The following is a 15,528-nucleotide window of genomic DNA, read 5'->3' as shown; positions in this document are numbered from 1 at the left end:
TTCTTCTACTGTATCCAATGAGGTCTAAAATGTACCGAACTCTATAATCCATACCTATATGAACATTTAATTGACCTCAGACTCAATTTTTGGTTAGCAGAATTGTAGACTTAGCGGAGAGATAAAAGACTATCGTGGAAACTCGTACTCCGTTTTATAGATATAGATTGTATAGTACGCTATATAAATATCTAGTTTGACACGTACCGAAGTTCGACAGGGTGATATCTGGCGATCTTAAGTTGTCTAACTATGGTGCGTGTCGAACTAAAGTACGTGAATCGTAGAGTACAAGCTAAGTGATATTAAATTCGGGTATGTTGTCTTATTTCAGCTGTGTTAAATTCTGATAAGTCAAGATCTCATTTTGGGCATTTTAACTACACTAAAACTCTTAAAGGTCTTTGTGAAACTTGTACAACGTGGCTAACAACACACTACAAATCACGTGACATTGCACGTGACCAGGTCTCTATCTCAACATTGAGGGTCCTGAGGGGACTTATTACATGCGGCCAATCACAATCTAGCACCGCAGTCACGTGATTATTATGAACCAATCAGAGAGCTGTATCACCTCAACATAGCCAATGAGCGTACGTTATCAAACACAGCTCCCTGCCTGAGGGCATTGAAAAGAGAGAGCTCTTTTAAATATTGATGAGAGTACGTGAGGTACGGAATGTAAAGCGGAGTAAACATATTATATACAATGTATATTATACACTGTGTTTACTGTTTAGAAAGGAACATTACAAATGGAGGCTGGCATGATGCCAAACTGTGATGTCTCGACAATAGTAGTTCCAATATAGGTCCAAATTTGGTTTGTACTATCGGTAAAGCAAGAGACTGGTCATCTATTGTGGAGAGGTAGACAATGCGGCTCCCACCGTTTAGTATTGTCTTTCTATTGTCAGGGTTACAAGTAATGAGTTGTTACAAATAGATACTATAACTATACTGTAAGTGTTTGCAGTGAGAGTTGATCTGTTTTGTTATCACTCAAAATGAAGGCGAGATTGTAACAGAGTTTGTGTTTGTGCGTGGTGCAGATATTGAGTTACAGCTAAAAATAAAATATAAGTGATTATTAACAGTAATATTAATAGTAAGTTTATTATTAATGATATGAGTGATGGTTTCCTTCAACACTTGAAGTTCATGATGTAAGACACGTTTTTTCAAAGTTATGTTTAAGAGTTTCACAATAAACTGTCATAACAAATTCTACAGATATAGTTTTATGTTTACTAAGTTTTGCAGACTAAACCAGACAGTGTAATAGTTTAATAGCCATATATAATAATGATAGACTGACCTTTAACTTACAACTTATACTTACTACTATAATTACTACTGTATACTTACTACTATAACTTATACTTATTAAATATGAACTGGACTTAAGCGTACTTGAAGCTAAAGATTCTTAGAAGCGACATTTACAAATCCCAGTTATTGCTTAATAAAAGTTGTATACAATACAAAATATCGAGCAGCCTGAAGTTCAGTACATAATTCCATTTCACCACCAAGTGAACTTCCCAGCTAAATGAGAAAATAAAGTGGGTCCCATATTTTCAATCAGCCTCCCACCAATCAGCAGAGTAGTTACATGTTACATTTACAGGTAAGAGTATTGGTGTGTCACGTGACATGTTATATTTATCAATTCTATTTTAGCTTAGTGGGGGTCGGGGGTATTTAAAATATTCTTTATTTGTGGCGGGTGGTGTTGGTGACCCCGAGGGGGCCAAGACTGGCATGTCAGCAACCAATCAGGTTTGAGTATTGGTGTCATGTGACACAAACCAACCAATCAGTGCACAGTATGGAGAACCACTCTGCTCTATTACTCTAATATAACAGTGCAGCTGGTGAGGTAGATATTGTAGTGTGGTCTGTTTCCAAGGTAGCTAGATACTGCCTAGCAGGTAGATTATACCAATTGTAATAGTAGTGACCGATCAAAAGCGCACGTGCAAAGTGCAAATCTGCAGATTGCACCCACGTGCAGACATAACATTTTCGCTCACACGTGTAACGATTGACTTGTCGTTAAGTTCACACTGTGTTCATTAAAAGTTATAATTTGTCATTAAGTTCCTGGTTATGAGATGAACTAACCGCAAACTCTACAACAGAAGTTCACACACTTTGACATATTGAGTTGAGCGTGCCACTAATTACAAACTAATTGAAACCTAATTAGTCAATCTGCCCGCACGATCTGAGACTTAATCAAACATTCCTCTCATAATTAACAAACATTCCTTACATAGTTAAAGGGGTCACAAGATTGGGTGGTGATTAATTAGCTGGTTTGTTACCAGACAGTTTGTGTAGGAACACAGTTTTAATAACACACAGCACAGGTTGTCCCAATATAACTCCTTTCAACAGTCCAGTGGTTCAAAGAAACATGGAGCTAATATTAGTTGAGAGGGGAGGAGGAGGAGGAGGGGAAGGAGGGGAGGAGGAGGAGGAGGAGGAGGAGGAGGAGGAGGAGGAGGAGGAGGAGGAGGAGGAGGAGGAGGAGAAGGAGGAGGAGGAGGAGGAGGAGGAGGAGGAGGAGGAGGAGGAGGAGGTGGAGGAGGAGGAGGAGGAGGAGGAGGAGGAGGAGGAGGATGAGGAGGAGGATGAGGAGGATGAGGAGGAGGAGGGGTTCTGTTCTCTCTACCAGGTGATGAAAAGTTAATCTAGGAGACACAAAGGGAGCACTAACACCCGTGTTATAATACATTGTACACAAGGGGTATTACACAAAGGGGGTATTACATCACTCTGTACTGTGATATAGGAATGTGGGGCAATACATCAGAGATAAAGAACGTGTAGTTAGCTATATTATAGAGGAGATAACATCAGATCTACTGGTCTCCAGTAGTATAGCTCAGTCTGATACGGTATATAAGTTCCGGTGTAGATTAGCCCCATAATAATAATACTCAGTGGTCAGAGAACTGGCTGTCACGTGATACTGGGTATAATGTCACGTGATCAATGTTGTGAGGAACCTCTCTCTGAGGCGGGGGACCCTGATCTCGCAGCATTGTACCACTGACTGTACAGTTAATTACTTAATTGGGGTTAATTAGATGATGGTAATTAGAGGCCCCTGTGATTAGAGAGTAAGTTTGCATACAAGTTGACAGGGTTATAATGACAGCCAGTATAGGACCTATCAGAGATCTGATATTGACAATAGCTCCACCAGATACACAGTTATCAGTGCAGAAATCAGCGTGTACAGATAAACTGTTCAGATAAACTGTGTCCCAGAGTAAGGACCTATATAACCACTATATTACTGGCTTAATGGTGCTCTGTACTATTACCTATACAGGATGAGCTTCACATAACACAGTACCACACTAACATGTACTACTAGTGAGGTAAATATTAGAAGAGATATTATCAGTAAACTGTAAAGGTAAGATAGCGTAACCATCAGCTGATTATTATACAACAATGCCTGTGCTTTATATAAAGTTACAGTAAATAGCAGGGTAACTACTAATAACTGTGAGCAGTAACCTTGGTAAATACACCCTGCCATTCCATGACACATTTACTGGGAGATATTATCTCTATTGATCAGGTGCGTGTATTGATAATATCTCCTTTAGTGAACAGCTGTTAATACATGCTGTGCAATCTGCAAAGTGATCGGAGAGATCGGCACGGTAAGTAACGGTAAGTACGGTAAGTGCCGTAAGTAACTATTGACTATGACTTAGGGTGTCAGGGTGTAAAGTGTAAAGGGATTATGGGTGACGTTGCTCGGAACTGATCTATTACAGAACCTTTACAGCTGCACATTTAGGTTTAGAGCGCACATTCTATATCACTTTATAGTATAGGGAGCATAGTCTTCAAATATCTTACAGTAATGCCAAAAATCAAATGTTTTGGTAGAAGTGATCTAATACTTCTGGCAGCATTTTTGGCGACTATAACTCAAAACTTGAGGAACTGTACAATGTTGTTATGATCGTATTAATAGTTCTACATTCCCGTAAGAGAAGTTCTCCCACACTAAAGCCTTCTCAAGGCCAAGTTTGACTATTTTCACACATTTACGGCACTACAGCTCATAGCTATAAATAGACAACTATGTAGTGTTGAGCACTGTGTAATGGTTACAAGATATTCTCTTCTGTGATTATCATTTAACAACAATGCAATGAGGACGGCAAAAGTCTAGTCTACTCATGTAAAACTCTAATTAGTTAGTTACACCTCGTACTTAGACCTCAATTTCAAATATGTATGAAAAACAAGAGAACTTTTCTCATAAAATTGGCGCCTTAGCTACAACATCTTGTAACCATGTAATGGTTAGACTTCAATCTTAAATAGACATCGTTGAGTCGTTGAACTTTCTGAAAAAAGAGAACTTTTCTCATAAAATTAGCGCCTTTGCTGGCAATAATGCTGAAACGTTCCACTCACATTTAACATTACTGAGAAGAGAGACTCAAACCATATTAGTATTACTGGGAAGAGAGACTCAAACAGGACGTACAGTCCTCTAAACAAACTTACAGGTATATATGAGTCTAAATATTATATTAATAATTAGTTACTCATTGTAACAGTAGTAGTAACAGCTAAGTGATGCTGATGACCTAGCACTCACTTCATTGTGAGTTAGACAGCTTATATTGCAGTCTACTCTGCTGCTAGCTACATTGTATGTGATGAGTATTGAGTACGCTTAACAAACACTGACTAATATTATTATAGGAAAAGGAAAACTTGAGGTGGAGCATCTGTAAGCTTATCATATGTGGGGCATGTTACAATCTTTATGTGGGGCATGTTACAATCTTTATGTGGGGTATGTTACAGTCTTTATGTGGGGCATGTTACAATCTTTATCATGTGGGACTTCAGACTTGTTATATAAGTTGTTTAAGCTTTATGATGAGACATAGTAGACATTATCATGAGACTTGCATAACATACTCACATAATTAATGGTTCTTTTTATCGGCGATTAAAACTAGAATATGAAAACAATCTAGTTATTATGTATCAATATTAATAGTGTGAAATATAGTGAAATAATAGTGAAATATAAAAGAAAAAGTGAAATATACTCACGTATCTAGCCTCATGTTTCTCGTGAGACAGCTCGTTCAGAATAGTCCTCACACGGCCAGCAGGAGAGCTGGAGATGGCTCCCAACAAGTTGTTAGCTCCTGAGGGAAGTAACCAATCAGGACAAGGTATTCACAGCACGTGACAAGAAGTGGCCAATCAAAACACACCGTTATCAGCAACAAAACACACTGTTTTAATGACATGACAAAGAACAAACAATCAAAATACAGTATATAACTGTTGTAGTTTAAAGGGACGTAGACGAATTAATTTACATTTTACATTGAACATATCTACAGAAGATTTCAATACACTTTAGTGAACATTACAATTTGATAACATTAAATTATTATTATTATTATTTTATAACATCTCCACATTTTAAAACCATTTCTCTGGTGGCCTACCATTTACTGGAAACTGCAGGGCCCCGCCAGTAGTCTTGGTGTTAAAATTAGTACGGTAAATTCCCAAGTGACCTCCAGTAATTACATATCATGTGTGACGAGATCAATCCTTATCTTTATTTGCAGGACCTGGGTCTTTGTAGGACCATGGTCGATATATTTAGTTCCTGTGTCATTTACAGTTCAGTATCATGTTGTTCGGTCATAGGGTCAAATACTAAGGCATTGTCCCTTCCGTTTAGGAACTGATGCACAGTCATAGTTAACAGTGTTCATCTAAAAACCTGCTCTAAACACCATGTTATTCATGATATCTTAGGAATTCTATTTTTGTATGATTTCCGACAAACACAAATTCTTCTGAATTCTTAAAAGGAATCTCATGACAAATTCCAGAGACTAACATTTAAACAGTATAAAATACTACAGAGTCCAGTAGTCCAGTTAGAGATAGTTCAGTTAAATATCTTCAATAATCCAGGATGTGTAGTCACGGTTCAGGGATAATGTGGACACAGAGCACACACAACACATCTAACAACCGTCATGACAACTCCACTCAGCCAATCAGGATACAGCACCACTTCACGTGACCTGAATCTAGCCAATCAGCGGGTGGCACACGCCCACGTGCCATTGACGGTTCAATTAAGTGTAATAATGTGTGTTAGAAAGGTAACAATGTATGACAGTTCTTTATGGAAGGTATAACTTTGGCAGGATAATAGGCAGAAGACAATGCTCTGACTCTGCTGTTAAATCTAACATTTTAGCCTTGTTCAGCCAGGATTCTGTGTATATCTGGATATCTCCGAGTATATCCGGTCAACTATCAACTCCATGTCAACACGGTTTTGGTATCTATTTTAGTTTAACCGCAGTAGGCGTAGTAGGGGACTAGTACAATTTTAGTGGTCAACTTATCACGAATTAATCGCAGTGCCCCCGTATTCAAACTGCAAATTATACATGATTATAATATTATGTAGCTTTCCGTTTTTCCGTTTCACAAACAGTGGAGGACCGCAAAGCGCGTTGGTGTGCAGCACAGTGGAAATATGTTAGGAATTTGTCAGGCAGGAGGGGGGCTGGGTGACATGCAGTTAGCAGTTAGTAGGACTGTGTAAACTGTAAAGTTCATTGTGTGATGCGTGTAAAGGCTAAACATTATAATTGTTATTCAACTTGTCACTGTTATTGCGTCAGAGTATAAAACATTAGGGGCATAGTGTTGTTAAATCACAGGGATAGCCAAGGAGGGGCTACTGAACACTAATTTCAAACTGGGACCTGTATTAGATAATCTTAGAAGATTGAGAGATTTTGAATACGAGTTTTTTCCCCTAAAATGTTATTATATGTATTAATTGCGTTTATTACTTGCAAGAGGGTTTTATGAAAGGTATATTATATTAGATTAAAGTGAGACAAAATTCGATAATTTATCGCCGGCTTTAAGTTACACATTTTATACATGCTTGAGGAATGTAGAGCATTTATAATCAAATTTCAGAAATCGCATTAAGATAAGAAAAAGTGTCCTGCAGTTTGTATTCTGCTTTATCACTAGTCCAGTAATTTTTGTGAAAACAAGGACCTTGAGGTAATTAAAATATATAACTTTTCCGACTTTAAAGTTTCGTGAAAACTTGAGACGGAAAACTTTGTTTGATTAACATTTCAGGTTCTATGTATACCTTACATATGCACATTGCAGATCAATTTTTAGCGGTCTTTGGTCTAATATTATATATAATATATGTATATTAGGACGCAATGAAACTACCGGACCACGATGTATGGGGACTTGCCACCCCATGGCAACATTAAAATATATCGACTCTGTTACATCGTTTCCTGTTAATATAAAACTCCGTTACAAATTGAACTGGGATCTGGCAGTACTACACCTTAGTTCAATAAAATATGATAAAGTATATACAGTTTATACAGTTTACACTGGGCTACAAAAGTACAGGTCATGTTGATGCACTGGATACAGACTATGATTACCAGAACAGATATGTTCACTTTAGATTATACTACTCAAACCAATAGTTCATACCTGTCTACAAATTGTCTGATCTGTAAAATGTAGTCGATTTCGACACACTGCACTTTATGTACATTTTGGTATAAGATTACACACTTTGGGGAACTCAAAAGACAGAAAAGTGTTCTTGTTATTCTTATCTGTAATAACATGGAATGTCGCCACAATTCTTATCTAGCACTAGTCAAAATAAGTGTTTTTCAATTCTCAAGAATTTACTATTTGTCAAGTTTCGTGGAGAATCACATGGAGATAAGATAACCAATAACCGTAGAAATCTAATACATATTACATATACCAGAAAGTTAAGCACGACTTTCTCCCTTCTGGAACTACGTCAATGCACATTGCACATGTGATCAGGGCGTGCGAGAGATAATAGTAAGCAGTAAACAGAACATGCCAGATAATATTGACATTGCACTGGTTCAGAAAGTTTACAGTTAAGATCATGACAGAGAGTTGATAACAATTAACAGTATAACGACAACAGTAATATGAATAGTAAGTTTAAACTAACATTTAAAACGTTACCCTGACTTTACACTGACCTGCCATTAGTTTAGTGTTGAGGTGGTAGTGGTAGTGAAGTTGTACTACCTTCTCCAGCGCCAAGTCCACATTACTGAAATTATTTGTGGTACTTGCACTGAAATAATAACTTATGAGAATTGAGAAATCACGTACGGTGTGACGTCATAGCACATGTTCTGACATCATCTTATGAAGAGTGAGGTCATCTTTTGTTATGGGAAGGATGAAAAATTAATCTCAGCTATCCACATAACTTTAACAAATTATACAATTATTTTTGCTGTACATGTAAGACTCAGAAAGACCAATAAAACGTGTAAATTGGCTTTAAAAGGAAATATTGGCTGCAGTTGGAGTTGTCAGTGATATCATTGTTCAAAGTCACATCTAAATTTAGGGTTTGATGATTCTTACATCTTATTTCAAAAGGTGATAAGTGATTACTTGATATTTCACTAATTTTATCCCTTCATTTCTAAGTTATCTAAACTCTATAACTAATCTAATCATTTTTAAGGTATTTGTCACGTGCACTCTTGAAGTACAATGTCCAGGGTTTTCAATGTCATTAGTACAAGAGTACAACCAGTACAACATCAGTTGCAGAGTAATTAGACAAAGATAAACACTTTACATCTGGCAATGCATGCTAGTTGGAGTAATATTATGTAAGCTCTTGACAAGTAGTGCAGGCAGCTGAATCGCAGTTTAAACTCTAGCCAATAACAGCACAGTATTCTGGTCATGTGGTACTTGCATTTAATGTAATATTCACTGCAAATTGATGAGTGCAATGACATTGTGTGCATCTTTAGAGAACGAGCTCAACTGGGCATATCTTAATTGAAGCAGTAATGGGAGGGGGCTCAGTCAAATTATGCCATAGTAAATTTCTCCAATTGGCTGGAGTCAGCAGTCAGCAGTCAGCAGTGATGAAACTTAATTCAACAGATCTGGTTTAAGATGCCTTTCAGTATGTGCTTATGAAATATCAAAAATTTTAGTATTTGAAGTACCATGCAATGTATTGAAAGAAATGCGATTTTAGCACTTTACTTACTGCAGACGGATGTCTTTTCCAGTTTCATTCTCAGCATCACTCTGCTTCCCCTCTCTAAAGAAACTGATTTAATTGAGAAGATTTTAAATTCTAATTAAAAATCTCGATATATGAAAACCTAGACATTATGTCATTTACTTCATGAATCATCTGACAGTTTGAAAGGGTTTTAAAAAGCAAAATAATAATCTAAGTGGGTGCTACTCACTGTAATGCTTGAAGTGCCCTGTCGAGTAGCTCTATGTAAATGTCTTTGGCACTCTTTTTGGAAGGTTTGAAGTCAAGGGCAGTGGTGGACTGATAGTAGGATCTCTCTATGTGAACTTGTTTAACTGACATCTCAAGCTAGTTCAGATATGTCTTTACCACAAATATTATTCATCAGCTAATGCCAGTGATTAAGGATGGGTTAAATTATTATTGCAATAAATAATAAAGCATTATCTCTAATCTAATTATAATTGGGAGTTCATGAAATTTACACTCAACAATAAGTGTACAACAAAATGGAAAAGTTACAGACGTATTGTGTGACGAAATGGAGGGGGACATCAATTCATGGTATTTTGATTTAGGTTAAATTATCGATTGGATAGTGCAGTCTCACAAAGCTTATTATTATTAAATCTAAAATAGCTAATAATTTAATAAATTATTAACAGGCCCCTTAACGTGGGCAATAATATACGCTTTATAAATTATATAAACAAATTGCAGTCTATTTTTCCAATGTTGTTAAGTGTCTCTTTAGATCTGTTTTGGTGTTTTGTGGGAGTTCCCACATTTGTTGGTTGAGAATGCTCAACATAACATACATGATGCTTGACTGCTTTATTGACCCGGACAGGCACCGGGGGCAGACATCCCAACACCAGTGCGTTGGGACATAGTGTTGGTCTGCTTCAGGACGTGTTAGATCCTAGAGAAGCCGCCATCCCCTCTACTGCTTTAGCTCAGCGGCAGCATGAGCCCTGGTTTCCTGCCACATTGGTACCTCTGAAAGTACAGAAAAGTGGTGGATTTCGGGGTCCAGGATCCTCCCTCTTTAATCTTTACGGTGGTGTTATTTCTCTGAGATGTTTGCAGAGTCTTTATTTTATGATCTTTCTAGTTTAGTTGGATAAATCCTGGAGAGCATCATTTTGACCCCAAAGAAATTCGACTCTTCTAATGAATGCTTTTTGTGTGCTGCTTTTTGTTAACACTTCATCTAGATAGGAATGTGAGTCAGCCCCACCCAGCTCTTCTTTTAGCTGCAGGTAACTGGTGTCTTGCACCTCCAGACACAATAGGAGCTGGTGTACAGGAGAATCATCGAAGCTGTTGCAGAAACGACAGGCCTCACCACTGTCACCACCCATGATCTTTTGGATATTCGCAAAGAGTGGTGAGCTGCCGTGAATGTAGTCCATTATTCGGCTGTCCAGATTTTTACTCGTGTTGTGCCCGAATAAGAAGTTGTTTTTGTCTAGGAGCAGCCCACTGTTTTTGATCTTTGTGATCACACCAAGTATCTTGGTCTCCTTGTTGTTACTGACAGTTCTGCATTGCAGATTTGTTTCGATGCTGTCAATCCAGATCTTATTTTTGTAGCTCATTATGTCTGCCTGAGTGTAATAGGCCAGATCCTTGAAATGTTGCTGCGTTAGGTCTATCATTCTGGTTCCGCTTAAAGCTTTTAGTCAATGGTAACAAGTTTAAAGTTTAAGAAGAGTGTCCTGAGAGACTTTGCTTTACACAAAATGGCTCCATTTGATGCCTAATATCACATCATCCGAACTTCTCACGTAGGATTTATCGATAGACAGGATGTGCAGTCACGTAATGTAAATTGTTTGCAACACAATCGTCAAATGAATAATAGTTCAATATTTCAAGTATATATTATCAATCTAATATTTCTTTTCATTTCAAATTTGGAAGCCGTGAAAACTGCAAAATGCACTAAACAATAAACAATAGAAAAAACAAACAGAATGAGAAACATCTCAACTTAGAAATTGTAATTTACTAGTACCCAAACATCAGGATCGTTGAGATAGAACAGAGAAACAGAACATTTTTTGGCAACCACTGGAATGATGTCCATGTCCATAGATTATTAAATTGTAGCATCTAAATTTTAGAAATAAAAATATTCAAAAAGTAAACTCACAATATCACAATGACCCTACATAAAATGAAACCTTCAAAAATTGTGGCATCTTCCTGTATAACAAAAATATAAGTTCAGAATATTCTGATTACACTTCTTCTGTATATATTTATGAAATTTAGGTTCAAGTTTCTTAATAGGGAAGCACGCCAGCCTCAAAAGTAAGAAGTGGTACTTGAACCGGCTGCTATGAGCTATCCATATGTATAATAGCGGGATGTAAGCACTTTATTTCATTAAACGTTTATTCGTGATTGCTGATGTCAGTTCTTCACAGTACAAACTTACCTGGGGACCTCAGGCTATCATGTTCATAAACATCCGCCGAATAGAGATTCGGCGGAATGACAGGCTGAGCGCGGCCCAATAAAGTACAAACAAAAAGTAGCAAGGAGCATAAATGCCATGCCCAGGAAAATGATGCGGCGTTTTATAACCAGCTGCTGATAAAAATGAATATTTGCACAAGCTTTATCTTTGTACATAGTAGCTGGAGCAAGGTTATTTTGAAAAAGAAACTTTAAAATGGTTTAGATCATAGATGGTAAAATTATTCGCAACTGCTTTCTTAACTGTTAATTTTAAATTTTTATATGTACATTTTGATGAATATCTTGCTCTAACCAGAGCCCTCTCGCTTGCAGTAGCGCGCGACCGCCGGAGGCGGCAAAGAGGGCTCTATCCATGGCCACAACTGGCACCACAAATCGTGGTGCCAGATTTCCTCCCATATTTCTGATGCCGCGCGGGACGTGTCAGTCATTTTTAGTCATGTCCGTGGATTGTGATTGTAATATCGGAAAACAATATTTTCTCATTGGATTTGATTTTTGTAGAGAGCTAATATACCTTCTTTGATCATGCACTCCATTTAACAAATTTTGCTTGTTCCTTTGTTTGTTGCAATCATTCAGTTGATAATTCGGCGGATGATTCAAAGGGCCGGGACATATTTTAATGTTAAATTCTCAATAACCAGCAGACTTGTTACCTGCAGTTATACCTTGCTACACTTTTGTCTTTTGCAATTGGACTTTAGATTTATTTTCTCATTGGATTAGATTTTTGTAGGGAGCTAATATACCTTCTTTGATCATGCACTCCATTTAACAAATTTTGCTTGTTTCTTTATCTGTTGCAATCATTCGGTTGATCATTCGGCGGTTGATCATTCGGCGGATGATCCAAATATCATCATTTCATATAAATAAAAGGGCCGGGACATATTTTAATGTTAAATTCTCAATAACCAGCAGACTTGTTACCAGTTACCTTGCTACACTTTTGTCATTTGCATTTGGACTTAAGATTTATTTTCTCATTGGATTAGATTTTTGTAGGGAGCTAATATACCTTCTTTGATCATGCACTCCATTTAACAAATTTTGCTTGTTTCTTTGTCTGTTGCAATCATTCGGTTGATCATTCGGCGGATGCTCCAAAGGGCCGGGACATATTTTAATGTTAAATTCTCAATAACCAGCAGACTTGTTACCAGTTACCTTGCTACACTTTTGTCATTTGCAATTGGACTTAAGATTTATTTTCTCATTGGATTAGATTTTTGTAGGGAGCTAATATACCTTCTTTGATCATGCACTCCATTCCACAGGGGAGCTGCCTTGGGCCTCTCCTGTTTTTAATATACATAAATGACTTAACAAACTCTCAACTCGATAACACTAGCTATGTCTTATTTGCTGATGATACAAACATATTTGTAGTTGCCAAAACTAGAGCAGAGGCCTACAATAATGCTAATAGGGTCCTACGATCAGTCCACGAGTACACATTGGCTAATAAATTACATGTTAACGCCAAGAAAAGTTGCTATATAGAATTCAATACAGCTAAAAGAAAACTTGATGATCAATCTTTATTAATTGAAAATAGACTTTACCTCAATGGCCTACCTCTCTCAAAGGTGCAGGAAACGAAATTCCTGGGAGTAATTGTCGACGAAGGCCTAACTTTCAATCCCTATAGAGACAAACTAGTTAGAAAACTCTCGTCCTGTTCTGGGAGGCTATACATGATTAAGGATAAAATTCCATCATCTATCCATAAGGACCTGTACCACACACTGTTTGAAAGTCACCTATCTTATGGCATTACCGTTTGGGGAGGTGCAAGTAATAATAAACTTCAACCACTATTTGTAGCCCAGAAAAAGTGTGTTCGTATCATGTTTGGACTTTGGTGACAAAAAAGCATACCTTGATAAATTTATGACATGTGCTAGGACTAGACCCATCAGTGAACAGAAACTTACTAGCAAATTCTTTGAGAGAGAGCACACCAACCCAATTTTTGCCCGTCAATCACTCATGACATTGCATAATTTATACGCGTATCACTGCTGCAATGAACTTTTTAAAGTAATCGATTTAAAGTATCGAACACCAATTGCACTATTTGAACTTTTCTGTTTGTCTAAAAGACCCGGCAAAGAAACTCTTCTTATAACAACCATGCCCTCAAACAGTTTCGTTTACAAATCTAGTTGCCTTTGGAATTCATTCCGTCAGATGTTGGCACTGAACGACTTCTCTCGTCTCAGGGTAAAGGTGACAAGAATACCTGGGCCCCTTTAGCAAACTTTCTGAACTCAGGCAGCTTGAACAACTAAATTTGAAAAAGTAAAACTTCTTGTCTGAATGAACTATTAGAACCTCAAGAAGCTGATCCGCATGTCTCCGCTACTAAAATGTTTAATGAGCCCAATCACTCATCACTTAACAGTTTAATCTTCAAAGTGAGTTGTACAATCTAGGTTGTTTTAAGTAGCTGTTGATAGTGTAAAACAGGAGTGACTTGATCGTTTTCATAACTTCGATTTACAATTTGTACCATAATAAAACTAGCACTGCCATGGGGTTCAAAAAGGGTCATTGTAAGCCTCCAGCGTAATGGTCCTAAGTCTCTGCCCCATGCAGTGCCTGTCAGCATCAGCTAACAGAATAGCCCTAACATAACGATCAAGCCACAAATTAGGTTCTATAATGATTTAATATTGTTGAATAAAGAGATTTGAATATAATATTTGTTTTATTCTGAATATTTGTTTTATTCTGAACAAATTTTGCTTGTTTCTTTGTCTGTTGCAATCATTCGGTTGATCATTCGGCGGATGATTCAAAGGGCCGGGACATATTTTAATGTTAAATTCTCAATAACCAGCAGACTTGTTACCAGTTACCTTACTACACTTTTGTCATTTGCAATTGGACTTTGGATTTATTTTTTCATTGGATTAGATTTTTGTAGGGAGCTAATATACCTTCTTTGATCATGCACTCCATTTAACAAATTTTGCTTGTAGTACAGGGAAATCCGTCTGAAAAAATCGATTTGCCGACACACAAAGCTTACAAAGGATTTTTGACGTTTTTGAGTCCTAATAGGTGTCCTTTATGGCTGACCAACTTTTCCAAACTTTTCCACGTGTCTTAAGGCCACTTTTTGCCACTTTACCACTTTTTACCACCTTTCTTGTTTGTCAAATATCTTTAGTTGTGAACATCGTAGAAAGTTGCAGATTAAACGAGGGTGTTCATATTATCAAGAAGAAAAACTTTTGTTGAGACAATTTTTTCCTCAGATAATCAATTAATTGGATAATTATCAATTAGCTAATTAGCAAAAATTTAAAAATTTTTTATTGGCTCAAAATGATTGGAATAGCTTAAAACACGGAGAAAAGTAGTTTTTAGAAAAACTTCGAAAATTTTTCACTTACATTTTTTTTTCAAGACTTGGAAAAAAATTTCGAATTTTCGAAAATTTTTTTCGCCAAAAGTTATCAAATTGCATGAAACGTGGAGAAAAATGCTTAAAAAAAACTTCGTGAATTTTTGTTTTCAAGAATACTAAAATCACTTATATTTGTAGTTGGAGTTCAGTAAATCTCGGCAGATTTTAGTAATCAGGAATTATTAAATCGAAATAGATAAAAGGACTGAAACTGAAAAACGTTAACCACAGGATATTAGAGTTTTATAATTAATTACAGTATATCCTTATCGATTTTTACAGAAACTGCACCAAAGGCACATTTAAGATCGAGCCGATAGCCTGCTGTACTACGATAATATGTAATAAATAAAACATCTCTGAGTCTGTACCGTCAATCGTGCTAATCTGAACCAGCCTACCTGGATTACCATCTACCTCTTCTTTTCATCAACAATTAGACCGAGTTGTACAA

At 36.9% G+C, this 15,528-nt stretch overlaps 2 protein-coding genes across 10 annotated transcripts in view; one reads left to right on the top strand and one right to left on the bottom strand.

Moving 5' to 3' along the window:
* Window positions 1–9,559, bottom strand: part of LOC134819627 (uncharacterized) — a 42,039-nt gene extending 32,480 nt beyond the window's left edge. For 2 of the 8 annotated variants that reach the window (XM_063829657.1, XM_063829655.1), the window contains exons 1-4: window positions 9,375–9,559; window positions 9,167–9,220; window positions 8,124–8,221; window positions 5,113–5,210 (exon numbers count right to left, since the gene is read on the bottom strand). In XM_063829657.1, the coding sequence (XP_063685727.1) occupies window positions 5,113–5,210; window positions 8,124–8,221; window positions 9,167–9,220; window positions 9,375–9,505 (381 nt within the window). In that variant the 5' untranslated portion in view covers window positions 9,506–9,559. Of the gene's footprint in view, window positions 1–5,112; window positions 5,211–8,123; window positions 8,222–9,166; window positions 9,230–9,374 lie in introns of all 8 variants that reach the window. The other 6 variants (XM_063829661.1, XM_063829656.1, XM_063829660.1 and 3 more) reach the window with 6 other exon arrangements.
* LOC134819629 (zinc finger protein 853-like) overlaps window positions 1–15,528 on the top strand; it is a 34,103-nt gene that overhangs the window by 300 nt on the left and 18,275 nt on the right. The gene's annotated exons all lie outside the window — the stretch shown is intronic.

Source organism: Bolinopsis microptera, chromosome 8 (genome assembly GCF_026151205.1).
Source record: "Bolinopsis microptera isolate Bmic1 chromosome 8, MBARI_Bmic_1.0, whole genome shotgun sequence".
In the NCBI taxonomy this organism is placed as follows: domain Eukaryota; kingdom Metazoa; phylum Ctenophora; class Tentaculata; order Lobata; family Bolinopsidae; genus Bolinopsis; species Bolinopsis microptera.
The sequence above is the reverse complement of the archived record's forward strand: the minus strand, read 5'-3'. Positions and strand labels throughout refer to the sequence as shown.